Genomic DNA, 27,917 nt, shown 5'->3' with positions numbered 1-27,917 from the left:
TCTGTGAACTCGTTTCCCTGTGTGGTTCCAGGATTACAGCATGAAGGAATTTTCCGGGTGTCTGGATCCCAGGTGGAAGTGAATGACATCAAAAATGCCTTTGAGAGAGGTGAGGGAACAGCAACCTGCAGTATTGACTTCACTTTTCTTACCGAGAGGTCCCCAGCACCCAGGAAGCCTGCTTCCTCCTCTTCAGCCAGGTACCTGCGCTCACAGCGCAGCCGTCATGGTGCAGGGAGAGGCTGGGCACATCCCAGCTTCCTTCCTTCTCAGCCTCGCCCTTCCTGCCTCTCCTGCAGATGATCTGCCAAAAACCAAGAAGTTAACTGTGATATCCAGGCGGTTTATGGCTTCATCCAGAGCCCTCAGTGGCAGTTAATATCAAGCCTAATGTGCCTGTTCATTGTAGCCCATTTATTATCTTGTGGGCTATTAAGGTAATGGGCAAGCTTTGGCAATTTCCGTCACTGTAATGGATATATATAGTTTCAATTTGAGGTGGGTCCTGTCATTAAATCTAATTACATCTGATACGAAAGTTTCCATAGGGAGCTTCTGTAAGTAGGTGTCCTTTGCTGGGGGCCAAGAGGAGCGAGCGAGAGCCAGTGGGAGGAACTGGCCTTGTTGGTCTCATTTTCTTCCCCCAGGGACTCGGGCCCAGCCTACTTTCGATGTTCTTGCGAGAGAGGCAATTGCTGTGCCCCGGGCTCCAGGGAACGTAGGGAGCCCAAGGAGACTGCTAAATCTATTCCCTGTCTGTCCCAGTTGTCGCCACTGAGATGATGAACTTGTCAGGGACACGAATAGGTCTCCCTCCCACCCATCCCCTTCTGCTTTGTCCTATCTGTTTCTGCCTCTCTGACTTTCTTTCCTTTTGGGGGGCATTTCATATCCTCAGGAGAGGACCCCCTGGCTGGGGATCAGAATGACCATGACATGGATTCCATAGCAGGCGTCCTGAAGCTTTACTTCCGTGGGCTGGAAAACCCCCTGTTCCCCAAGGACATCTTTCATGACCTGATGGCCTGTGTCAGTAAGTACCGCCCTGCCTTCAGGCTGACTTCGGGCCACAGCTGCTGGGAGCCAGAGATCTAAACACTTCCATGGAGTTCTTGGTTTCCTTATGTGTTTTTCAGTAAAGTTTTCCTTTTGCACATTTTCCCCAGTGAGTTTGCCTTCTTGTTTTCATTCTGTCATCCATGGGGGTAGAGGCAGGGCTGGGAGGGTGATGTTTCAGTAAGTCTAGGGCCCTGAGTTCTGGCTCTTGTTTTGATTGGCTTCAGTCATAAACTTTGTTTTTCTGTGAAGGTTTTATCTTCCTTTAGTAAAGTGCCTTTGCATTCATCCATAGGCCTAGTCTTTCCAGTTATTTGCAGTTTATACATTACAGCTTGGGCTTTTTGTGATAACGGGTAAAAGCATAAGTATTACAACTGTTTCCTGTTCATTGTTTTAATCATGGCATGGCTTATCTGCTAGATGTGTTTATGTCCATTCTAAGAACGAAAGCCCTCTGCATAAAAGCAAGAGATTATGATATTTTCTCAGAGAGCAATATATGTTTTCTGTTTTCTTAGGGGTTCTTTTCCTTTTGCTCTAAAATTTGGGACTTGGAAAGAAGCTATTCCTAACCATTTACTTCAGCTCATGATACTGAAGCATCCTGTGATTGTTTTCCATGGAAAACTGTCAGTGGAAACTTAGATTAATATTATGTGTTACTGAAAGCAGAAGTCATTTGAAGACTGGCCCCAGAGGCGGAAGGGGATGTACCTTTGAAATGAGACAAAATCCTCTTCCTAGGTTAACCAGGCTCCTCGCGCTCCCTGGCTTTCCAGTCTGGCTCAGTATTTGTTGAGTCCTTGTCCCTCTTAGTTACACTGAGAACAGCTGAGAGCACTGGTGGGGACCCTGTGGCACACATGCCACAGTAGGCTGTTAGTGTCATTGAAAACTCTAAAACATTCTCCATCATGAGCCTAGCGCATTCAAGAAGTTAGCTTTCTCGTGTCCTTTGTTGACTCCTTACCTGTGGGACTCTCTATAGTGGGAGTGAGTGGCGAGTGTGAGTAAGTGTGAGCATCTCTTAGGTCATCATGTCTTCCTGTCTCTTCCAAGGCTGGACCCTTCCAGGGCAAAGTCCCTTCAGCGGAGCTGTGGTTGCTCAGAGTCTGAGATCCCCAGCATACCTCTTGTTCCTAACCCAGTACTTCCCATAAAGGCTCTCACAGAGAATCACAGTTATAGAAATGTCACTTATACAAAATGAGGTGTCCACATAGCACACTGCACATCTGTCCACAGCAGCAGCCACAGGCCTCGGGCCATACTTGTAGCTTAACTGAGCCACGTCATGAGAGTTGAGGTTGGTTACACAGGGGCTGCCATCCCCTGCCTCTGGCCACATCCTACTGCAGATGAGAGGGGACAGACAAGCCGAGCTTGTGCAGGAGGAGGGGTGGTGGTAAATGTATAGTGGGTAGGCCAGAGGGGCCCCTCTCGGCTAGGTGTTGATCATCATGGCAGGATAGTAGTCAGCCCTCTGTCTGTGGTTGTTTTTAGACCATGGTAGATGGGGGTTGGAAGATACTTGGATACTTCCTGTGTCCCAGGAGTACAACAGTGACATGTGGTCTCTTGCAACAGCCACCCCAAAAAAGCAGCCAGTTTCACAGCACAGCCACTGGGCTCCCATGCTGGGTATTGACCAGATCTGGTGCTCTGTGCTGTGCCTGATGGTGTTTAGGGCTTCTGACCATGTCTCCTTGGGTCTCAGTCAAGTGCAGGATGACACATAGCTTTCTTCTTTCAGCAATGGACAACCTGCAGGAGAGAGCTCAGCATATCCGGAAAGTCCTCCTGGCCCTACCCAAAACCACTCTGATTATCATGAGATACCTCTTCGCCTTCCTCAATCAGTAAGTAGCCACCCCAGTGAACATGGGGATCAGGCTCTGGCTTTGGCTACTTGGCCACTGGAAGTTCTGGACCAACCTACGTGTTCGTTCATGCCAGTACATGTGTGCCGAGTGCTTACTGTGTGCTGGCCAGAGTGCTGTGCTGTAAGAACATGCTGTTAAATGAGAAATGTCGTCTAGCTCGTGTTCCAGGGAAGGGGGCGCGTAATAACAGGCATCTCAGATGGGATAAGTCCTTAGAAGAGAAAGGGATGGAGGCTGGGTATTGTGGCACATGCCTGCAATCACAGCACTTGGGAAGCTGAGGCAGGAGGATTGTAAGTTTTAGGCCAGCCTGGGCTACCATAGTAAGACTGTATCTCAAAACAACAAGCACCACAAAACAGATGAGTGCAGGTGCTGGATGAGGGGAGACAGTTGAAAGGAAAACATTTTCAAGGGGCGGTCAGCAGAGGCCTCTCTGAGAAGACAGTGTGTGAGCAGCAGCCTAAACCGAATGAAAAAGGAGCCTCAGGGACTTTGAAAACCTAGAGCCATTGGTGAGTGGATTTGGTTTGGGAAATAACTGGGAGGTTTTTAAGGGGTAGGGTGTGGTGATCTGGTCTGTGTACAGTATTTGTACTGTACACAGGGGTCATAGGAGGGGTCCTGCTCGTGTGACAGTGTGCTTGGCCGAAGGCTGGGTAGACAGGGGGTGGGTAACAGGAACGTACTGACAGAGGTGCATTTTACACATAGCAGTGACAAGACCTGCTAGCGGAGTGTGAGGCAAGAGAGAAACCCCACTTTTTTGGCATGAAGAACAGGAAAATTATGATGTTTTTTGTGGAGTTAGAAAGACAGGTGTATAAAGACCTTTCTCAGGGTTCAGGGGCCCCTGTGGACAGGGTCATTTGAAGCACCCACTAGGTGTCCCAGCGGCAATTATAAGCAGTTGAGCCTAGGGTCTGACACTTGGGCAAAGCCCAGGTGGAGGTGTGGAAATTCGAGTCACCTTGCAGTGATAGTGTTCAACTGGTCACCCAGGGTATGAGCGTGGCTAGAGGAAGAGTCTGAGGACCAGAGAGGGCTTGGGCTTGGCCGAAGCATTGCATCTGGTTCAGGCAATGCATGCTAGCCGAGCCTAGCATGAGGCTGCCCGCATGGTATGCAGGCATCAAGCAGGAATGTGGGGCACTTGCCTCCTTGGGAGCCTCGGTCTGCACTGTACTTGCACTTACTTGGGCTTCTCCCTCAGCACCCTGGACTTGAGCAGGGCCAGATGGGGCTCCGGTGTTTCCTTCAGGTGTGTTGCGTCTGGGAAGCAACGAAGCAGCACAAAACTATTTGGGGGCTTTACCAGCTTCTTCTGAAAAGCTATCCAGTCTGGCAGTCCTGGACCGGCATTCAGTGGTGGCAGCAATGCCCTGTGGAGTGTGCCCCCCAGATGGGACAGGCACTCCAGGTCACCATGGCCCCAGCTTTCCTTGTCCCTCCCCAGTCCCAAGACTGACTGAAACCATCCTCAGGATCTGAGAATCTGTGAAAATGAAGGATACAAAGGCAGTCAAAGGGCCATAGTGTCTAATCACATATTTCTTGGCAACAATGAAAAAACTTCCTATATAGTTGAACTCTACTTAAAAGGAAGACAACTTTAGAGGCCATTTCACAAGCCTTTGAACTTGCCTACAAGTTCAAAGTCAGCCTGGCCCTACAAGCATCAGAGTTAGTGGCCCTTGAGACCTTTCTAGGGCACCAACACCACCATGACACCCCAGTGTGGCCCTTCAGAGCTACAGTGGATCCTGGTTCCACAGCCCACCTCCTCCATGAGGTTGTGTCTATCTGGCCAGGCCCTGCCTCTGCACCCCAGCTATCTGTGAGTTAAAATTCCTCAGGACCCCAAAGATGTTCACATGTGATTGGAAACTGCTAATTACTCCTTAGAGAATCAGTGCCTTGAGGGTCACTAGTCACTGTGCTCCCTCACTGACCAATACCTGCCCTGCTTTAGCCTCTTGAGTGCTGGGATAATGGACGGGGGCCACCACTCCAGGCCTGGGTAATTTATAAATGGTTGAAATGCTTCATTTTATGGTATAGGAATTTTACCACACCAAAGGGGACTGGAAAGGAAGAGAAGGACAGTGAATTAGTCTACTCAGGCTACCATAACCAAATCCCATAGACTGGTGCCTTGGACAACTGAAGTTTATTTTCATGCATTTTGGAGTCTGGAAGCCAAGCTCAAAGTGCCAGTATTTGGTTCTTGATGCAACCCGTCTCCTTGGTTTGTAGAGAGCCTCTGTAGTAGTCAGCTTTTCTGTTGCTAGGCACAATCCTGACACAGCCTAAAGGAGGAAAGGTTCACTTTGTCTCTCAGTTTGTGGGGAATCAGTCCATAGTCAGCAGGCTCTAAGCAGGACCATAATGGTGGAAGGGTGTGGGGGGACAGAGCTCTTTAGATCACCGCAGGTGGGAGAAACAGGCAGGAGACTGCACACAGCACCCAAGGCCTCACCTGCAAGACCACACACAGCAGTGTGCTTTCCAGTCCACTAGGTGGTTCCTAATGCAAAGAAGTTGATATGTCACAGTTGACGGTCACAACCAGTTCTCACTGTGTCCACACATGGCCTTTCTTCCGTGTGTACTCAAGGAGAGCTCTGGTATCTCTTCCTCTTCCTAGGGGGACATTAGTGCTGTCAGATTGCAGCCCCATCCCCAAATGCATACACTGGGGAGTGCCAACATATAAATTTGGGGGAACACAGTATGTTCCATAGAAGAAGTGGAGAAGAAACCAGAGAAGCAGAAACAACAGGTGCAGAGGACTCTGAGTGAATGTTATTTTAAAGAGCACAGAAATGGGACAGTAACCTGGGACGGCTGTGGGGTCGAGGGGACTTTTTTTTTCTAAGATGAGGAGAAATAATAATACTCAGATGTTAAAGAATATAATTTACTGCCCAGAAAGAACATAAGGAACAGCCAGTCAGCGGGCTTGAGGACTTCAGAGGGCAGGTCAGAAAAACCGGAAGGCATCAGCTGGAATGAACTTTCCCTCCTTGTCTTGAAGAGAGCCCTCAGGGAAAGCAGGGGAAGGCTGTGAGATCTGCCTGCACAGAGGAGAGCTCTGGAGCCTCCTGTGCCATCTGTTAAGGACCTAGGGGTTCCCAGCCTAGGTCATCCAAACAACACAGCTTTTTCTTTCAAATCTGAAGTCAAGGCAGAGGTGTAGCTACAGTGCTTGCCTTGCATGCACTGGGCCCTGGACCCATCCCAGCACCAAAAAAAAAAAAGGATCTGCAAAGTTTAGTGCCCCGAAGATTTTGATTTGGAGATCTAGGGTCAAGATCAGCTCTTTAGATAATACCTGTTGGGGGAAGATGGGCAGAGTTCATCCCCTGACTAGAATGGAGGTTTTTATATCTAAAACCACTGGAATATTCTAATCCCTGAAAATATTGATGAGCACCACTTATGTGCTAGGCACAGTGTGAAGTGTTTCACGAAGAGTATCTCATTTTGTCTTCCCAGCAGCAACATAAAGGAGGCAGATCCTCACCCCTGTTTTACACTGAAGAAACTAGGGAACAAGAGCCAGGCTGTGGAACTGTAAGCAGTAAAGACAGGAGTCAGAAACCAGGCTGGCTTCATTCTAAAATTCTTGGACTATTTTATCTTCTTAATTTAATCAAACAGACAAGTAAAAAGCCCTGAAAAGTGCATGATGAAAGCATGTTTTCCTATACCAGTCCAGACTGCCTTGCTCTTCCAAAAAGCCTCACTTCCTAACCATAATGCTAAGCCTTTTCAGGATGCACAGAAGAGGATGAGTTCAAATCAGTTAGGAGAATTCACTGGTGTAATGGGTTGAAGCTATCAAAATACAGTTTTGTTCTTAGAAGAGATGGCATGGGTATAAGTCAACACCAAAAAAGATTTTTGCAAAATCCATTTTATTTCAAGGATTAAAAAAAAGACAAAAGAAGGAAAACTACAATAAAATTTCAAAACATGTCAATCAGGGGCAACAATGGTATATACACTGTGCATTGCCATCCCCAAATCATACACCCAGAGCACAAGACTTCTGCATTCAGTTGTCCAAACAGTACCAACACAAATATATTTCTCTTCAGAGAGCTCAAAGAAATCAGTAGTATAACCATCTTAACTATTATAAAAAAAAAATTTCTAAACAGGAAAGCTATTATCAGTGCTATTTTAGATACTTTCTTAAATGTAAATATCCAGTACCTGAGACCTTATTTTTGCCTTAATATCATGACATGTTATAAAAATTATATGCATTTGTATATGCACATGTATGAATTTTGAGGGGGATAAAACACTTAGTTTTGGTTGAATTCTTTTCTTCTTCACTTGCTTATTGGAGACAGAGACTCATGCTGCTTCTCAGGCCTGCCCTAAACTCCTAGCAACAAGTAATCCTACTGCCGCATCCTCCTGAGGAGCAAGAACTACAGGCACACTGTGCTTGACTCTATTGCCAAATTCTTGAAAACCTCTGTGCCCCTCAAGTATAGTAGTTAAGTGCTGCTGGTTAACCCTAAACTGAGATGTGTATTCCCACTCTAAATTAGAATAGAGAAAAGGATCATAGTTTTTTAATTTTTCCTATGTAGTACTGGGAATTGAAACCAGAACCTTGCACATTTACCCTGGTTTTCAATGGAAATCAGAAAATAGATCTCAATTCATGAGATCACAGCCCATGAAGCTAAGTCTTCCTCAAGCCCCTGGTCACTGTCACCACCTATAAGTGGAACAGTTCTTTCCTTAGTAAGCGTCTCATCATTCTTCATCTATTCTACAATCAAAACACTATCAGGTCACACAAGAAACCAGGCCTTGCTGAAGCCTCCGTCTCTGGCCAGCCTGGGATTTGCTTCCACACTAGCCTTGGGCTAGCTTATCTCTCAGTCCTTCCTCCTCTTCTCTTGTGATCCAGTGTTAGCAGCAAGACTTAGAAACTTCCTTTTAATTTAGGATCCAGAGAGAAGGATTATAAAATTAAATCTTTAAGAACCCCTGTGAAGCAGTCCAGCCTCTGGATTTCGCTGTCACTCCTGTATTTGAGCCTAAACCCTAGACAACAACCTTTCTCAGCTCTTCCTCCTGTGACTGTTGTTCCTATCCATGGAGCCCAGCAGTGATTCTCATATCCTGCAGTGATTCTCAGAGGGGCGTGAGGTACATCTGAGAACCTCCAGAAGATGAGAGAGAGGGAAACAAGCTTTGTAACATGAGTCTGGATGGACTTTTAGTTATCTAGGAATAAAACTCTGCCCAGTTCAGAAGAGTGGCTACAGAGGGCTGGAGCCGCCAGAATTGGTGCCGGTAGGGCCTGCTGGTATCCAGGGCAGGCCACACACCCCTGCAGAGCTCACAGTACTGTGGGCTATGTGGGGACTTGTCCAGGGCTGGGCTCGCATTCTGAACCTGGTTAGGCATGTATCAGTGGGGACTTACCAGGCACTGTGGCCCACTGAAGGTCTTGGATCTTTGGCTAGGATTGGAGGTGAGGCGAGCAACTGTGGCTGAGCAGGGGGGGAAGTTCTCATAATAAATAAATTCTCAATGATGAAGTCAGCTGACATCCCAAGAAAGCAGCAGTAGAGTCTGAGCAGCACATTGACCTTTTCCTGAATAAATCCTGAATGTAATAAAAAAAGTGTAAAACAATTGCAGTAGCCATTTAAGAAAGAAAGCCACAGTCTTGGTGGAATATAAAAGCTGATCAGTTGGCTATTTTTTAATTAAGTCTAGAGGCAGGGTGGGATATCCCTAGTAATTTGATTATTTTGCTCTGTAAGAAGATACACACTGCACAGTGCCTATTACCAGAGCAAGCTGAGGTGCCCTGTCTGCTCTGGTGGCTTGATGGGTTGGGCTGCAGGAACCATAGTCAGTTTTGTAGAGTAACACGTCCTTGAGGGAGAGTGGCTTTGTCAAGTAAGGTCCAGTTTGGATATGAGGGCGATATAATGAGGTAAATTTGAATGGAGAGCTGGAGGGAAGGAAAGGTCAGACTTAAAGCAGGTTCCTCTACTTTACGTTTCTCTGGCTCCTGAATGACCATCCGGTGGTTACTCTTGTGTCCCCAGGTGACGTTCTGGAAGGCTCTGATGCCCAGAAAGGCAGGTGGCAATTTGTGGACCTTCTGCCTTTGCCCTTGGCAGTGCCGCCTGTGATTGTGTTTTCTGGGCATTCATGCGAGAGCTTTCCAGCTTGCCCCTTTTGCCTTCTCCTCCAGTTTATCGCAGTTCAGTGAAGAGAACATGATGGACCCCTACAATCTCGCCATCTGCTTCGGGCCCTCGCTGATGTCAGTGCCAGAGGGCCATGACCAGGTGTCCTGCCAAGCCCACGTGAACGAACTGATCAAAACCATCATCATCCAGCACGAGAACATCTTCCCCAACCCCAGGGAGCTGGAGGGCCCTGTCTACAGCAGAGGAGGCAGCATGGAGGATTACTGGTAGGAGCTCAGGCTGGAGGTGGGGAAGAGTCACCAGTGCACACTGACATGGGGGGACAGATGGCCAAGGGAAACACCCAGTCCTCTAGCCTTCCCTCCGGGCCTGTCAGCTGCCAGGGCCTGGGGTGCTACAGGCAGACCCCCGCCTCACTCAGCCCACCTATGGAATAAGTGCCACTTGGTGCTGCCTCCCTTTTCCATGAGTTCTGAGTGGTGAAGGGCCATTCTGAAACAGTGACATCATTCAGCGTACAAATACTCCAGGAAAGGAGACTTTGCAAGATTGCATGTGAAACTGCTACTTGTTAGTTCAGAGCTTCACCATGGCCTCTGCCCCATGCTGTGGGCTGTGAGACAGCAATCCTGGGTCCCAGGGAACCCATTCTTACTGAGGAGAGTTTAGGTAGTGCCGTGTAATTCCCTGACTGAGTCTGTAAGAGGGTACATTAGAATGCTTGAGAAGGGTGAAGAGGAAGAGGACTCAGCACCATTTGGGGCAGGTTTGGTGTGATCCCACCCTGAGGCAGGATCACATTCCGTGGGGCAGGGCTTGGAGGCCTTAGGGGTCGACTCTGCCAGACCCCCTCCCTTGGACAGATAATGCTGTCATTTCCCAACAGATGGAATCCTGTTTCCGGGTTACAGAGGGAGTCTCTGCAGCCCAGAGGGTACCTCAGGAATGGAGACGCAACCTCACCTCATGTCCTATAGTCATGGCTGGCCTGTTACCCCACCCAGCCTGCCATTGTACTCCTCACAGCGCCATTTTCCACCAGGCAGAGACAACCGAGTCTCTTATAACCCCAAATGTCCTGAATAGTGTTTCAGCCTCAGCTGAAACCACAGCCCAAATCGGACTCCATCTGAAGTCAACATCTGGAACCAATTTAGCCAGCCTTGCTGTCCATTAAGGTAGAGGAAGCCAAGGGATGATGTTCACTTTCTTAGAGGTCAACTGGGCGATGCTGTCTCCCTGACTCCCAAGCGGAGGCTCCTGCCCACAGAGTGAGGGAAGTGACACTTGTACCTCTGTGAGCATCCCAATAGCATGACATGCTGGGTTCACTCCCCCACCATACTGCAGAGCCCAGGTTTGGGTCCAAACTGGAAGAACCTCAGCTGGCTGACTAGGCGAAAAAGGCTCTGTCATTGACAAATGGCTGGTGGTGACTGGGGAGGTTGATCAGTTCCAGTTTCAGCCCACTGGCTGGTAAGCTCCAGGGAGCAGGCCTTGAGGACATGACTCACGGTTTTGTCTTTCTGGAGAGGAGTAACAAACTGTGCAATCAGTCGGGCAGAATGTCTGCCCTAGTGCTCGAATAGCAAAACACCACAGGCTCCCAACTTACCAGAGCACAGAACCCCTTCTCCCTGACCCCCGAGAGGCAAGCACCTTCATCCATTCTTCTGCACAGGCCCCTGTGTGCATTTGACATTTATTACACCACAGTCTCAGTCTAGGTAGAAAGCCCTGGGCCTCGTGCCAGAGGTGCCAATGAGCAGCATTCAGTGACTGAGACCCACTCAGAAGCTCCCCACCTCTCCTTTTTCTTCTTTGGGAAGAGAAGTGCTTGTAAACTGAGCTCAGTGAAGGAGGACAGCCCAGGGCCCCTGGAGAGTGGCCAGGAAACAGAATCCCACTTGGCCACTTGTCCTCCTCTCAGCTGTAGGCAAACCCACTTCCCCACTCTGAGATGGGGAAACCATTTCCCCATCCCAAAGCAGGAACTTTGTGTTCTAGAGCGGCCTGTGGGATATCAGCAGCTCCTTCTGGTCCTCAGGTGTCATGGGCTGGGGGAAGTTGGTGGTGTGGGTTGTGGTATGAGGAAAGCATAAGATATTAGGGCCAAAAGGGACCTTAGAAAGCATCACCTTGCCACAATACAAAGATTTTTAACCACACATTGGTTCCTAACCCTACAGCACTCAGGTCACCTTGGCATGGTGGATATGCAGGTCCAGCCTTACCCAGGTGCAGGAACTCTGGGATGAGGCCGTGGGGTTGACCAGCCCTCTGGGGCTTCCTGCAGCCTGAGTACTCTAACCTGAGTAGATGGCCACATGGGAAGGGATGACTTTGCTGTTTGCGCCCTGAGAGCCCAGTGAGTTTCCAAAATGTCATGAAACTTATCAGAGATTTTTAGGCTTATATTTGCTTACATTTTTTTGGCAAAGAGCCTTCTTGGACATGGTTGTCCAGTCTGTGCAAAGCCTCCTGGGAGCTTGGGGAGGCAGAGACAGCAGGCTTAGAACAGAAATGGGGGCTGGTGGACGCCATTTGGGAGCCCAGCTCATCACTGTGTGCCACTGGAGGTGTAACCTCGGACGCAATCAGCATTTTTCTTTACTTTTCAAAGAAGTAAGTACTTTCATCTACTCTGAAACCTCTGGCCATTTTTGATTCTCTCTACCCTGGATGATTTTTTAAAAGATGAATTTGTTTTTTTTTGTTTTTTTTTTTTTTTTTTTTTTTTTTCTTCCTCCCCAATACTCCCATCAAACCCAGGGCCTTACAGTAAAGCACAAAGAAACATAAAAGCAACATCAGAAGGAAGGGGCTAAGATGTAGCTGAGTGGGTGAAGCACCTGCCTAGCATGCCTGGACTCTGGGTTCAATCTGAGCCCAGCAAAAATTTAGTTTAAAGAAAAAGTAGGGAAAAAGGAAAGAAGAACCACTTATTGTGTACTCCAAGTGCTTTACTAAATGGTACCATTAGCTTCTAACGCAACTCTGGTAGGTAGACAGATTACCGTCTTCAGTGTTTGGTTGAGATACCTAGGCAAGCAGGAAAAAGATTACTGTTTAGATCTCTGGGGTCACATAGTGGTACCTGATTCACTGGGAACCAATAGCAATCACTGGCTGCCTCTCTACTGTACTCATTCGGGTACCAGGAACAAATTCATCTAGAGAATCAGCCCTGGAGGAGTTGAGCTGTTCTGTGTTTTCTAAACCATTTATTCAATAGCTTCTAAAGGGCTTTCCTTTAGTCTAAGTCCTATATAGTCTCTAGCAGTTTTTGTAGCAGGAGCTAGAGTAGAGAACCTTCAGAGTCATCAGTTTCATCCTGCGTGTTTTTTGAGCATGCTCCAGGTGTAGTGAGCTGAGGATTGCTCTAAGGCTCTTGCTCCCAGGAGGCAGTCGAAAGGGGAAGAGGAAACTTTTGCAAGCAGTCACTGACATCCTGGTCACTCTTTTCTGTCACAGTGATAGCCCTCATGGAGAGACTACCTCAGCTGAAGACTCCACCCAAGATGTGACCACAGAGCACCACACGAGCGATGACGGTACGAAGCCCTGCTTCCCACCTAGTGGAGTGCCCAGTCTGGGTCGCGTGTCCTGTGCACCAGATGTGCTTCCACCTGGCAGTCCCCTGAGGACAGGAAGGCAGCCCTCCTGCCTTTCATCTCTCCCTTGCTAGAAGGGACATCCCCCGGTAGACTAGGCTTTGCATTAAGCCAGAAGAGATGAAGAACTAGCCTTTGCACAGCCATCTTGTCCATCTTCCTAGCCTGGGTCCTGCAGGATGTTGAACCCTTATCACAGCCTAGACACGAGCTAGGTAAGAGGAGACCAAAGGGAGCAAGAGATGCTTTGAAAACCAGCAAGCCTGAGGAACAGAGAAGCACTTGCCAAAACCCAACAGAAGCGAGCCAGGGGGAGTGGGCAGGAGGACACAGGAACCTTTTCTCACCTGTATGCCTGTCTCCTGACTGACTGGAAAAACAGACCCTTTTCTTAGTCAGGTGCTCGAGTGCTGAGCAGCCGGTGGATGTGTGCCTGGGGCCCGAGTGCTCAGCTGTCATCCTGGGCCTCTCTGTAGTACCCATGATTTATTAGGATCTGCCCAGCTAGCATATTTTCCTATTTCAAACAGCTCCACACCTCCATTTCTGGTTCACTTGGCTTGGGAAGGCTCAGCAGCTGACAGGGGGCTTCAGAATTTTCTGAGCAGAAGAATAAAATGGCACCATTTGCAGAGCTTTTCCTGCCCCCTCCCTTGCTTCAAAAGAATTCTGCTGTCCTGGGCCAACTTTTAAAGGAGAAAACAGTAGGACAGCGTATATAAATCCTGATGGGAGGGTAGTATCATCACCTGCCACATTATGAGAGGAGTAGGCGAACTAGGGAATTTAATGTGGGGTCAGAGCTGCCTCATCTCAACACTGTTAGATTTGTTTCTTGGTCCCTAGTGAAATAGGTAGTACCACTATTTTACAGTTGAGGAAGTGGAGGTCAGAGAGCTCAAGTGGCATAGTGAGTCTGTGGAGACTGAGACCTTTCTGGTCAGCCTCCTGGGGTGCAATCTCCAGCGCAGCCTGTTGAGGAGCAGACTTTCTACTCAGGGCTATGTGCCTGGCCCTTCTGTTTGTTTGGGGGATGTGTTTGTTTGCAGTACTGAGAATTGAGCCCAGAGTCTTCACACTGAGCCAGTCCTTTCTATTTTTTAACTTTGAAATGGAGTCTTGGTAAGGCCAGGCTCAAACTTGTGATCCTCCTGCACCCACCTCCCAGAGCACCGGGATTACAGTTGTGTGCCCCCACACCTGGCTCTGATCTTGTTTTTATCCAGCTTTCTTCTCCGCTTCCCAGCAGATATGACATTCAAGACCTAGGTTTCTGGAAGTCTTCTCTTTACTGCCTAATTTCTACCTGATAGTCTAGGACAGATGGGAACAGTGACAGTAGGAACTGGATACACACATCACAGCACTATTCTTGCATGTTCACGAAGTATAGTTCATTGGCTGCCCCTCCCCGTTTCGTGAAAAGGGCTCCTTGTTATCCCCATTTTATGGATGAGGCAGAAGCCTACACAAAAGTAAAAGGACACTGCATTGTGAACAGCTTTTAATTTTTTCAAATTATTTTCATGTATTTCCACAGTTGAGTAAGCCAGTTATTTTCCTTTAATAGAGACTAAAAAAACTTAGGTTCTACTGAGGAGAATGGGTAACATAAATAAACTACTTAAAATGTAGTTTGATAAATTTTCTGCAATTAATGGATAATCAGAGAAGAAATAATACAGCATAGCAAGTTCGATGATAAGTGGGATCAGTGTAATGAATTGTTTGGAAACAGAGAAGTTGCCAGAGACAACAGGGTTGTAGTCCATCTCATCAGCAGAGAGAAAGGGACTCAAGGTGAGGGACAGGATGCCAAAGGCGATGTGGGGGGGGGGGGGTGACGCACAGGCTGCACGGGAAGCATTGTCGTCTCTGCTTACATTCATTCACACAGGGTTATCCCCAACTGTGAGTCAGCTGCTGGGACCTGCCCACCCCATTTCCTGAGTCTGGGTCCTGACAACGTGTTTCTTCCTTCTCTGCTCTCACCAGAGTGTGAGCCTATTGAGGCTATTGCCAAGTTTGACTATGTGGGCCGGACAGCCCGAGAACTGTCCTTCAAGAAGGGTGCATCGTTGCTGCTTTACCAGAGGGCTTCCGACGACTGGTGGGAAGGCCGGCACAATGGCATCGACGGGCTCATCCCCCATCAGTACATCGTGGTCCAAGACACGTATGTAGGCCCTGACACCTCTAGGGGTGCCCCCAGGCGCACTATGGCAGTGAGACTTCATCTGAGAGCTATAGGAGGATGAGGGGACCAACCCCCAGGAGCACGAAAGGGGCCGGACGCTCACAGTCGCCCCGAAGGGACTGCCCCCCAACTCAGTGGAGAATGTGTTTCCATTTCTCCACTCCGATCCCCCTTTGAATCACCCTGCCATCCATTTGTTTTAGAAACCTGCCAGCCAGCACTCACCCATGTGTGTACCTGATGAGTGATAATGTGGGCTTTTACCTCCCCTCATACATTTCCTCTCCAGAAGAATCTGGCTGGGGAGACATTTTTGTTTTGCTGTCCTTCTTTTTTAACCATGTATGCCCCAACTAATCGGGTTGCTGGTGGCTCTCTTCCACCTCCATATGAGCATGACGAGTCACTTCCTAGGAGAAGCTTGGTTTAAGTACCCTTTAGAAGTGACCCAAGTTCATTTAACCCATGTGAGGCTGATTTGGGGTGAGACAGAGAAAAGAAGGGAAAGAATGTCTGTGAACAAAGGGAAGCTGAACTGGCCCTTGAGTCCTCATTAGCGGGGCTTGCAGTGGGTTCCCACCCATCAAAGCACTGTCTGCCGGGCAGAAGTGTGTCCCCTGTAGCCTAGCCTCCCTGTCCCTTTGCCCTGTTCACTTCTTTGGACACAACACTGTCACTGTTTTTAGTCCTTCCCTTAATATTATTTTTTAAAGGTTGATATCCTGAATGAGTCTGCACCCTCCCAGCCTCTCCCTGGCTCACAGCTCTCCGGGGAAATCTTCCCTGTGTTGATAACATCGCAAACCTGGTGGCGATCTGTGCATGGACAGGACCACCCAAATTTAGCATTATGACCTCACTGCAGGACCAAGAGAAGATGAATGCTAGGGGAAAAGGGGCTTTCTTTGTCATCACTAGCCAGAGGGGCCAGGAGAACAGTGGAGAGCCCTGGGACCGGCGTGGACGCTCTAAGTGAGGCTAAATGTGCTACAAGAGTGTGGCCATGTGGCCATGTCCTGTCTCAATGCCGGCATCTCCAGAGCCACCGCAGAGCTGACTGTCCTTACCCGCGTTGCTCGGGACTTCAGCACATAAACCACCACCTGGACTTCCTTCTGCCTCCTCTAGGAGGTGGCCCTGCATGGCCACCCTGGAAAGCAGCGTGGGGTAGAGGGCAGATGCCTCGGATCCAGGTGTCCCCTAGCCAACCTCTCAGGAGGAGCTGAGGATGCTCAGCAAATTATTTATTTTTATTTAACGATCCTCCAGAGGCCCCTGGGTTTCCTTGTCTCTGCCTGCAGAGCCAGCCCTGCCAGGTGTTGCCTGCTGCCTCCGAGCCATGTGGGGTCGCGTGTGTGTCGGGGGGGCCATCTTGCCGATTTAACTCTGCTTTTTGTGTTGTTGTTGTTCTCCCTCCCCTGCCTGCCTGCCCCTTCTCCCCCAGCGAGGACGGTGTCGTGGAGAGGTCCAGCCCCAAGTCTGAGATTGAGGTCATTTCTGAGCCACCTGAAGAAAAGGTGACACCCAGAGCGGGGGCCAGCTGTCCCGGTGGGGGTCACGTAGCCGATATTTATCTTGCAAACATCAACAAGTAAGCGCTGCTTTTCATTCTCTGCTCCCCTGAACAACTCGACTCCCACCACCCAGCCTCACCCCTGGCCTAATCCCCACTCCTGCGCTGCTCGTGGGCCTAACAGGCTGCATGCCCTCATCACTGCTGCGAGGTGACACGGGAGGTCCAGGTCCCCAGCTTGCTGTGTCATGCTGTGGCAGAGTGTTCTCCTGTGTGTTCTCACAGTGTCCGTCGGCCCCAGGCTTCTTGGCAGTCTCACGACTAAAACTTTGGCCAAAACTTTGGTCACTTTATGCAAGTTGGTTTCGTACTGTTTCTTAGAGGTGCCTTCTCTTTTCCAATTCTTACTCAAACAGTAGTGTTGGATGTCTTCTTTGACCCTTGACTGGTCAAAGATTCAGAGTCTTGTGTGTTTCCCACCAGGCTCAGGCGCGCCTAGTGGGCTTATTAGATGTCATGTGTCTGTCTCCCCCTTGTGCTGCATCCACTGCTGCAGAGGAGAGGACAGCACCGTGCCCCCAGGGGAAGCTTCGCCCTGAGCTCTTTATTCCACGTGTGACCCTGGCGCTCTTTTCTTTTGCCCTTGCACACTGGGAGAAATCACTTTCCATTTTTTTCCTGTTGCTTAAGCCCTGTGTATTCCACTCCCGAGCAGTCCCTGCAGAGTCTCACTCCTGTCCGGCAGGCTCTTACCTCTGCCCCCCAGCTTTCACTGTGGCCGTTAGCAACATCCAGGGTTTTAACTCCACCTACACCCAAGCCGGCTGTCTAGAGGGATCCTGCGCCACCCGTGTGCTGCTGCCTCCCCGAAAGCCATTCAGGTTATTGGAGAACTAATCTCATCTCAAGGGGCCAGACACCAAGTCCCAAAGTCGACAGACCTCTTTCCGCCAGACCCTGAAACCTGGCCCAGTGCCAGCAGGATGACAAGCCCCAGGGCGCTCCTGATGAATATGGATTGGAGATGATGTACAGTTTTTATTCCCTTCTGGCTTTGGAGGAATGAAATGATTTGCACTTTGAAAACCTGTTAACCATAGCCTCTGGACACTGAGACTGGAAGGAGAATAAAAGATGCTTGTTGTTTTTAAACTACACCAGGTTGCCAGATCTCTTGGCTTCTTTCCAATCAGACAGTAGCAGGGGGAGTGGTTGGGTCACGTGACTTGTTTCCATTGCTCTCACCCTCAAGTTCATAGAGTAGTGTATTCAGCTCACTGACTCAGTGTAGCTGTAACTTCATTCAGACCAGTAAAAAAATTGAGAATTTTATACTTCCCTCCAGCACACTTCCCTGCTGGGAAGACAAACTAGTAAACAGTCACTATGAGCTAATTGTGTTTTGTCTCCTGATTACAAGTCTTTGTTAATTATAAGCCTACAGTCAGAAGCTCATAAGCCAGTTATTAAGAAAAACCTAAGTTGGGTTGGTGGAGGGAAACTTACATATTTAGTTATGTACAGACTTTTCGTTTGTGCAGGGAATAGAGCCCAGGGCCTCACACATGCCGGGCAAGTGCGCTACTACTGAACTCTAACCCCAGTCTTAGGTACATATTATTAAGTCATTGTATACTCAGTGCCATTTGTACAAAAGAATTGTGGCAAGTGACCACTGAACAGTCAAAAGATGAACATGTGGTAGAAAGTCAGTGCCTCCCTTGAACTGCTCGCATGGTATGAGGATTCTCATGGCGAAGCTCATGGAGGACAGGCATCTGTCCCACAGCTTACCTGGACCCCAGCCAGTAGGTAGGGGAACAGCAGCCCTCAGTATGTCCAGCCCTTCAGAGTTTGAGTCTTCCTTCCAGCCTTCCCCTTCCCCTCCCAAGTGAATTCCTTCAGCTCCTGAGAGCTTGGCTCTCTCCCAGTAGGCCTTCACATCTGCCAGCTCCTCCCTTACCTGGTGAGATCCTCTTTTCCCTTCAAGACTCAGTACAAAAATGTATTGCTCTGGGGATGCCTTTGTGACATCCCTGAGTTCCCCCAGTCTGAGTTAGGTGCCCCCTCCCTGTATTCAGGGAGCAGTTCCTGGTACTCAAACGGAGCCAAATACTCCACAAGGCTGAGCTCCTGGGAATGGGGAACTTGATCTTCCTCATCTTTATATCCCCGGGGCTGGCCGGGATGTGGCTTACTGCAGCTTCTGTGTAAGTCTGCCTTCTCAGCAGTTTAGAATTGTGAGTCAGCCACCCTCAAGTGGAATAAGGAAATCAAAGTCATCAGGCTGTGGCCTTTCAATTTAATTCTATGCATTTATTAAGCATCTGCTTTGTGCCAAGCACCAACACAGTTATTCAGAGCAAAGTGAGACATGGTCCAAGCTCTCAGAGTTCACAGTGCCATGGGTACCATGGAGGAACATGGGAAGGAGGGAGGGATCCATTCTGTCTGCAGCTGTTTGCAGAGGACCTTCAGAGGCTCGATGTCCTTTACCACTAAAGGTTGGCTCACTCACAAGACTAGAACTGCTGATCAGACAGATGCATGGAGCAGCTGCTCTGGGCCAGGACCAGGACCAGGCCCCAAGTGTGTAAAGATGAGGAAAGCTGCGGCAGTGAATAGGGCCTCACAGGCGGCCCCTTACCTGCCAGATCCTACCATCCCTCCTTCCATCCTCGACTCCCACTGCAGCCTAGTCTGCCCAGGCTTCACAGTTGAAGCTGCCCAGCTGCTACTGGAACGAGCAACTCATTTCTTCTGTAGGTTAGGTCCTACAGACAACATGGAATTATTCAGCAGCCAGCAACACTCAAAACTAGGATTCTGCCAGGCCATTTTATTTGAGAGCTTTAGGTAGTATGAACCAAACTGGCTCAGACAGGGTTCCGCCCATCATTGGGTGACACAGGAGTCCTGTGGATGCCCTCCACCCTAGGTAAATCTCCTGTTGTGTCTGTGGAATAAGCCAGAGCCCACAATGATTGCTGTGTCACTGTAGCTAGACCAAGAGACAAGCTGAAACTTGGGAACATTATCACTCCTCTTACCAGCAATTCCCTCCCTCGGTGGTGATGGTGAGACTCTTCCTCCTGGGGCCTTTGGTTTCTCCTCAAAGCACAGTCTTTCTGTGACACTCTTGTCACTAGACACTTTCCCTTATTCGGACACTTTTCTGACAGCAGCTTACATGTTGAGACCTCAGTGCCCAGGACTCACAAGTAAGTATCCATTTCTCCTTTGCCCTGGTTGGGGGTGGCAAGGGAACAGGCACAGGGAGGAAGCGAGAGCAGGAGAGAAGATGCTCTACATGCCTCTCCTGCCACAAGTCCCTGGGTGTCACACCTGCCCCTCTCCCCCTATCTTGGCCTCCTTGAAGCTGGGGCTCCCTGATCACCCTGCCCTCTCTATTTGTGATTGAAGGCAAAGGAAGCGTCCAGAACCTGGGAGCATCCGGAAAACATTTCGAAGCGATAGCCATGGGCTGAGCAGTTCCCTGAATGACTCCTCCTCCTCGGGGGTGGGGGCCAGCTGCCGCCCATCCTCCCAGCCCATCATGAGCCAGAGTCTCCCCAAGGAAGGGGCAGATAAGTGCTCCATCAGCGGGCACGGGAGCCTCAACTCTATTAGCCGCCACTCCTCCCTGAAGAACCGGCTGGACAGTCCGCAGATCCGAAAGACTGCCACAGCAGGCAGGTCAAAAAGCTTCAATAACCACCGGCCCATGGACCCTGAGGTCATTGCACAGGTAACCGAGGGCCCTGGATGAGCAGTTAGTGTGGGTCCATGCTCGTGACACAACTTCAGGCAGCACAGTGCTTCGTGCACCCTGCTAGGCCCCAGGACTAGATAGAGGCTTCTGCGCTGCCTCAGTTCATGAGCTTGACTCTCTCCATGATTCTGGTTATTAACGGACTTGAATAAGGACTGAATCAAATTCAAGGGTTAAGTTTGGTGTTGACCTCACGGGGAAATTTGATTCAGTTCTCATCCAACTCGATTTGCAACCAGCCAAGAAGAGAATTAACTTTGTAAACCAGGATGCCACTGCTCTGGCAATTTGCAGAGCTGCTGCTTTTTAAAGCCAATAGGTAGAGGATTTGAGGAGAGTCCATTCAACCCAAGTTTGAGGTCTCAAGGCCCAGGTAGATTTTGTGACACTGTTTGTTGAGACCCTGATACAGTCATAGTGCATTTGTAGATGGCTCTGTCCACCCACATGATTCTGTTTCCTGAAGTTGTCACTGATACCTAGTAGGCCATTGACTGATCCACAGTACGCTCCAGGTCTTGACCCCGCTGCTCCAGCAGCAGGAGAGAAGCTCCCTATTTGAGCGTTTTCCATCACGTCTGCGTCACACTGATGACTGTGTTTTCCATGAAATATTAGAGATCCAGCCCCACCTCTAAAAATCTGACTACCAGGGCCATTCCAAGCAGTGCTCTCAGACGTCTCTCCCAGCTCTATAATTTCCATTAGACCAGGTAGGAACTGAAGGCTCACTGTAGCCCTTGGCAGTCTCCATCTCCCAGGGGGCTGTCCAGGCTGGGTGTGGTCTCTGTTGGCTTGATTGGTGCTTGCTTAAGGAGGTGTACCCGGCAGACCAGTATTAAACTACAGGTCTGAGATGTCTTGCTTTGCCAGCCTTCTGTCCTGTGGCTCTGCTCAAGCACCTATTGGCAGCTGACCTTGCACCATGAGAATCCTCCCTGGTCCTTCCTTGGTCAGGCACTACAGGGGATGAAAAGGGACGCAGGTGGACAGATAGACTCCAGGTGCAGAGCTTGGCCGAGGGGGCAGATGGAATTCTTCCCAAACGTCTAAAAGGTTTTAGAGGGCTAGGGATGTAGCTCAGTGGTGGAAACCTGACCAACATATGTAAGGCCCTGGCTGTAATCCTCCATGTCTCACACACACAGATTTTAAGAATGTCATCAGGATGAGTGAAAGTAGAATTACTATTAAAAGCTTGGAGGCCAGGGATTTAGCTCAGCTGCATAAGTGCCTGCCTGGCAAGTGTGAGGTCATTAGTTTGATCCTGGTACCAAGAAAAAGAAAGAAAAGAAATGAAAAGAAAAGAAAGTTTGGGGCACTTTGTAAGACAAAGAATCCACACTGGGGCCTTTGCGTAAAACATGCAGTGTTTCAGTGTGAGCTTAATCCCAAGGAGGAGTCCACTGGTGGTGTAGGGGCACCTGACAAGTCTGTTTGGACAGTGCACATGCACAGGCAGCTGGGAGATCTCCACAGTCAGCAGCTGGCTTGCATACAAAGGTTCTTTGGTTCTGCCTTAAGCCCTGGGCTAGGACTGCTGGTTTCCTGATAACTGAGTGTGTTTCGCTGAGCTGCTGAAGGTGATTCACCTGTGTGGGCTTTGGCTCCCCCTCCTGGCAGTTCTGTGGTTCCCCTTTTGTGGTGGCGGGTAGAAGTGGTGAGTGGGGGCTGGAGTACCCATGAATGTGAAGGACCAGGCTCCTGAACTTTCCACATCCCATGAAAGACTGATGTGCTTAAAATTTGGCCTTCAAACTCAAGAAGATAAAAATCACACTTCATCTCTACTCCTTTTAAAAAACTGTTAGCACAATTTCAAACAAAAGTAGAATTAGCCTAGCCCCCTGTCCTCAAAGCGGCCCAGCTCCTAGATGTTTTTGAGTTCTACCTTTGTTCTGCCCGCTGGATCATATGTATTTCAGCCATTAATATTTCAGTGCCTATCTCCAAAACCCAAGGACTCTAGTTAACAATTAGTTCAACCAGCCTGGGATGGTGGCACATACCTGTAATTCTACGTACTCAGGAGGCTGAACCAGGAGAATCACAAGTTTGAAGCCAAAACACAAAAATGTAAAGGGCTTCAAAGTAGCTCCGGGAATCCCCCGTACAGGGGATGGGGGTGGGGGCGTTGAGAGAAAAAAAAAAATCAATCACTAGGAAAAATAAACTTGAAAATGAAAGTCACGCTGTCACCCCTTCCTCACATTCTGATCACTTACATGTTCAAGGGCTTTGGCCAAATAAAATAATCTGGACCTCTTATAGTGGTTTCTTCATGCCTTGGCCTATCTTGTTGATACAGGCTCCCTGGGGACTGGTGCCTTCTTTCACCTCATCTCCTTTCTCCTGATTTGCAGGATATTGAGGCCACCATGAACTCTGCCCTGAACGAGCTGCGGGAGCTGGAGCGGCAGAGCAGTGTCAAGCACACCCCTGACGTGGTTCTGGACACCTTGGAGCCCCTCAAAACCTCGCCAGTAGTGGCCCCCACCTCAGAGCCCTCCAGCCCCCTGCACACCCAGCTCCTCAAGGACCCTGAGCCCACCTTCCAGCGCAGTGCCAGTACCGCAGGGGACATGGCCTGTGCCTTCCGGCCCGTCAAGTCTGTCAAGATGGCTGCCCCGGTCAAACCCCCAGCCACACGACCCAAACCCACTGTCTTCCCCAAAACAAATGCCACTAGCCCTGGTGTCAACTCAACAGCTTCCCCACAGTCCACTGACAAGTCTTGTACTGTCTGAAATAATTTAATTGTTCTAGACAAGGGGACTGTAGGGACTGACTGTTATTAAAATCTTCCTATTTAACTAGCTTGAGGACTTCGGTTGAAAATTAGATTCTAAGTTGTTCTTGCAAAATTAGCCGCCCCATCATCCAAAACCTTGAGAATAAAACCCTTGTTACCGCCCTGCCCTTCTTCCTTTCCTTTCCCTTGCCTTTCCTTCCCTTCCCCTCCCCTCCCCTCCCTTCCCACCCCACCGGCTCCCGCCACCCTGGTCATTGCTCCAGCTGACTGCAGTAATACTGTTCTTAGGTTAGCCAGAGACAGTTTTCATTATCAGGTCACTGTGAAATCTGGCAAGGCAAGTCATGAAGATATGGGTCCAAATCTCAGTCCCCTCTGGCCACAGGGGACGCCTTACCCACATGGTTGGCTCTCTATGTCCAGCTCTCAGTGACATCTGGCTTTGGCCAGATCTGATTATAGAATCACATGTAATCCATTCTTCATGTTACACACACACACACACACACACACACACACACACACACACACACACATTTTCCTACTCTCTGGCATGTGTAGCTTCCTGGCCATAGACCAGTCTCCTTGTAAATTATTGTGACAATTCATACAGGAGCCTCCAGGGGTCTCTGTTTCCGTTACAAACGTGTCTGGTCTGGAGAAGCTACCTAGCCTTTGCAATCTCTCTCATTCTGAACTGTAGCAGGATGGGCCCGTCCTGTAATCTGCGAGGGGCTGTGGGGCTTTCCCTCTGTCTGCTTTTCTATTGCTGTGAGTTGGTCATTGGTGTTTGCTTTTGCTATCCAACCCGTAGAAGTACAACCCAATCTTATTAAGGAGCTCTTCAAGTTTCTCTGAATGTATAGACATTTCTCACGTTCCTATCTTTGTCTCCAGTGGACCATTTTCCATTTAAGACATTTTCCTGTATAAGACAGTTTTGTAGCTGGTTCCCTTTAGAGTAAAGTCCTATTGTATTTGTGGCAGGTTTGAAAAAGGTAAGAACTGGGTCCTTCCTCTTCCCATTTTTTTGGCACTTAAAGCATAAAATTCATTATCCTATTAAAAAGTTAAATTCCACTTTGCTAATATAAAAATTGTTCCCAAATGAAAAATTATTTTAAGTTCATCCCTTGGTTTGGTTATTTTTATAAGGTCTCTCTCCAGGGACCAACAGGGATTTAGCCATACTTAAAGAGAGACGCTGCCCCTTAGAATCAGTTTTCATTTATCCAAACAAGGACAACTAAGGGAGCCCAGCCTCTGAGGTTCTAAAGCTTCCCAAGACTGGAATCGAAAGAGCATGAGAGGCTGAATATTTTAGCCTTCCTTCGGCCTTTTTCCTGATTTCCCTCCAAAATGCAGAAATGATCCCCTTGTGTGTGCCAGCCCAGGTTCCAAACTCAGACCTGTGTCCTGGCACCAGGCTGCCATGGGAGCACCAGAGCTGGAGACACCCACATCTCAGGCTCACTGGTCCCAGACTGAAGTTCAGTCATCTTCTCTGTGTTTTCTGGTTTGAAAGCTATGCTTTTGATTGAGCCTTTTTGTTTTCTGTAGTTTAGGAGAGATGGTGGGTTACAATTCTGGTGGGAAAACCTGAGTGTTCTTTGATCTGGAAGAGACCTTGTTTGGTCCAACATGTGAAGCTGGTAGTTAGACCCATGGAAAGCTTAGCTGTTTCTCATTCTGTGTGAGGAGGAGGAGAAGCCTGGGGGAGTCCCTTCTGAGAAGGGTGACCTGCTACGTCAGGAAACCACTCCAGGAGCTGGCTCCTGCAGCCCCGTGAGTCATCCTGGAAGACGTATCCCACAGTTCTTAGGATTTTGGTCTTTGTTGCTGTGTCTAGTGGCCTGCTCTTGTCTTGACTGGGCTTATCCTGGTCCTGAGCCAAGGGAGTGCTTTCAGACACAAGGAACTGCTTCCTAGTTGAAAATGAAACCCCACCTTACACTCTACATCCCTTTTAATCCCGCTGCTCAAAACTAGTTCCCACCCCTGCCCTTTGCCCCTCTGTCCAGAACTCTCTCCTGTGAGAAGGGAAAAGTAAAACTTTCTTCAAGACGACACTTTGGACCTGTCCTGTTGCTCTTGCCTTATTTCCCTTTCAACCCTGCATATGACTTGCGTTTGCCATCCCCTTGGTCAGTGTTCCTCTGCTGATTTGTGTCATCACCTGCACAGTGTGTGAGTAGTCACTTGTGAACCCCAGCTCTGGGAGCCGGGCTGGCATCCTCATCCCTGGTGCTCCTGATACCTTCGAGATGTCCTGGTCCAGAGGACTAGGACCCGACAGGAGGAGAGTCCTTCCGGCAGAGCTCACTGCAGTCAACTGGAATTGAGGTTGCACACTGTGATTTTACACCGAAAAGCCGAAAGGAGCTGGTCACCCGGGGCTTGGGGAGATCAGTCTTCAGACACACTTGCCGAAACCAGCATGATGCTCCCGGGAGCCCCGCTCTGTCCGCCGTGGCACATACCTTCTTCCCAACATGGACTCCGAAGGGTCAGCCTTTGGGAAGAGGGTGGGGCGAGGCTCCCAGCATCCCAATTTGGGAAACAGAGGAGTTTGCAGCAAGCATCCTGAAAACTGGAAACCCTGGTCTCAGCCAACCTCCTCAGGGCACCTGGTTTCTCCCCACAACAGGAGCACTGGCACCAGCATGAGAAGGAGCAGACCTCGGGGAGGGCTGGTGTCCGTGGACTTACCTTCAGAGAGAAGTTAGATCTTCCAGGGCATTGCAATGTGGTGGCGTCTGACTTGTATGTCACGTTTGTGTAAAATGGTATATTCTTTAAATAGTGTTGATAACTGGAATATTGTATGTATGCTTGGAGATGCTTTGTGTGAACCTAAGACTGTCACTCAACAGATGTTGGATTGGGGGAAAATCCAAAGCACAACTTCAAAATAAAATACATTTTTAGGTTTCGATGCTGCAGTTCACATGCCTCCCTTCTGTCTGATTCAGGAGCGCAGCTGCTCAGAGGGATTTTGATTCGTCTGTGTGAGCAGAGCCCTGCCTGGCAACAGAGGGAGGGGTGAGATGACCTAAGCCGGCCGCATCCCTCCCTGGCCAAGCGCAGGATAGCTGCATTTAGAATGGATTTCTTTTTTCCCAGTATTTCCATTTAGCTCCCATGTGGAACCTAAGCGAGTGTGCAGAAAGCCTCCCTGCAGGCCATTGGCCAGCCTGTTGCCATGAAAACCGTTTCCTTCACGGAATCCACCTTCCCTGATCTCAGCGAGGACTGTTCTCATTTCTATCTTTAGTTAGATTTCCCCCTTGGAGGAGTGAAGCCTGGTAAGTTGGTTGGAAACTTTGCCAGCTACAACGAAGGATGACCAGGGCTTCTTTCTCTTCCACAACCAAGGCCAGGGCCCTGAGTCATTCTGCCTGTGGCCCCCTCCTGTGCCGTGGCTGGGGAGGTGGATACAGGGGTGATTTGTCCTTTATATTTGGGTTACAAGAGTGCAAAGGTGGAGTTACCAGGAGATAACAACACTTCTGGGTCCTGGGGTGAGCTGTCACTGCACCATGCACACTAGACAGACTGCTGCAGGCCCAAAGCAGTGGGCCCAGCCAGACATGGGCTGGAACCCCAGACACTCCACTTCCTGGGAGGAGAAACTGAGTCTCTGGGATTAGCAGGATGTCACAAGAAGCTGTGGAGTCACAGCTTCTTGGGATGCCATTGGCCTCAGCATCTACTCGGTGAAGAATGTGAGTCCCAGCCCAGCAGTTCTTGCCATGCCTGTAGTTTGCACTGTGTCTGGGACCACTTACCTTCTCACACATCTATGAGTTGCTTTTCTTCCCCATGCAGGAACAAGTGTATATGTGTGTTTTATAAATATAATCAAAATATCAAAAATAACAAAATGAGTTCTAGAGCCCTGAGGGGGCTCATGCTTACATGTAGGGGCTTATTTAAATAGCAGTCACCCTGGGCATGGGTCAGACCTCTCCACTGAGAGGGGCGCCCCTGTGTTCTGTGGTCATGCCCCAGGCTAGCCCAGAGACCTCACATCCTCAGGGTGCTCATCTCCATCTGCTATTTGTGTGTCCTACACTCAGCCCGCAGGCTTGCAGGCCCTCCCGACCTACCAGGGTGCAGGCAGAGGCGGAGCCTGGAGTACCTGAGTGGCTAGGGTAGGGCCTTTTCTTAGGCTGTGATAGAGGACAAAAGAGACCATTTATAGGGTCCTAAGGCAAAAGCTACTTCCTCTCATATTCTTTTTTGTTGTTGGGGACAGATGCTGATTAAACTAAAATCTCACTATATAACCCAGGCTGGCCTTGAACTCCCTCCTCAGCCTCCTGAGTGTGCCACCATGCCGAGCTGTCTGTCATCTTGATGGGAGTTTGATGGGCATGAGTGGCAGTGAGCATCTGAAACACAGGCCCATTTCATCCAGATAGAAACCAAAAAAAGGAGACTGGGCAGATGTGAACTTAGGAGATACACTACGATGAGCTCATCTAAATGTTTGTAGTCACAGAAAGTTTCCTTTCACTGGGAGTTAATCCTGGCATATTACATGTAACAGCAAACTTTAAGCCTTTTAAGCACTGTTATATGGTATTGTCAGACAGGTAATGGAGCTTTCTTCCTAGTCAAGGAGAACAGAAGATAAGCAAAATAAGTGTTGAACTGAAAAATGAAACGAGAAGGAGTGTCTAGCTGGGTCAGGAAAAGCCACGGTGGTGGGAGAGAGGAAGTCAAGAACCCACCAGGGCTGGCAATGCTGAGACCACGAGTGGCTGTCTAGGTAGAAATACCCGATGGCCTGGGATAGAAACGTGACTCAGGCATAGGGGAGAGATCTTGCTAGAAGAGCAACATTAAAACTGTGAGAGTCCTGGGAAAACAGGAAGAGCAAAGGGTCCTGGTCTTCAGAGACCCAGAGGAGAAGGAGCCTGCA

At 49.1% G+C, this 27,917-nt stretch overlaps 1 protein-coding gene across 8 annotated transcripts in view; it reads left to right on the top strand.

Moving 5' to 3' along the window:
• Srgap2 (SLIT-ROBO Rho GTPase activating protein 2) overlaps positions 1-25,925 on the top strand; it is a 254,821-nt gene extending 228,896 nt beyond the window's left edge. For 3 of the 8 annotated variants that reach the window (XM_063239681.1, XM_005005865.4, XM_063239682.1), the window contains 9 exons: positions 32-109; positions 899-1,033; positions 2,813-2,918; positions 9,184-9,408; positions 12,617-12,696; positions 14,752-14,932; positions 16,398-16,544; positions 19,890-20,214; positions 22,602-25,925. In XM_063239681.1, the coding sequence (XP_063095751.1) occupies positions 32-109; positions 899-1,033; positions 2,813-2,918; positions 9,184-9,408; positions 12,617-12,696; positions 14,752-14,932; positions 16,398-16,544; positions 19,890-20,214; positions 22,602-22,985 (1,661 nt within the window). In that variant the 3' untranslated portion in view covers positions 22,986-25,925. Of the gene's footprint in view, positions 1-31; positions 201-273; positions 395-898; positions 1,034-2,812; positions 2,919-9,183; positions 9,409-12,616; positions 12,697-14,751; positions 14,933-15,666; positions 17,624-19,889; positions 20,215-20,856; positions 22,544-22,601 lie in introns of those variants that run through there. The other 5 variants (XM_063239687.1, XM_063239683.1, XM_063239684.1 and 2 more) reach the window with 5 other exon arrangements.
• Positions 25,926-27,917: the final 1,992 nt, after the last annotated feature.

Source organism: Cavia porcellus, unplaced genomic scaffold (genome assembly GCF_034190915.1).
Source record: "Cavia porcellus strain 051 isolate PalLab524CR breed Dunkin Hartley unplaced genomic scaffold, mCavPor4.1 scaffold_29, whole genome shotgun sequence".
Lineage (NCBI taxonomy): Eukaryota > Metazoa > Chordata > Mammalia > Rodentia > Caviidae > Cavia > Cavia porcellus.
The sequence above is the reverse complement of the archived record's forward strand: the minus strand, read 5'-3'. Positions and strand labels throughout refer to the sequence as shown.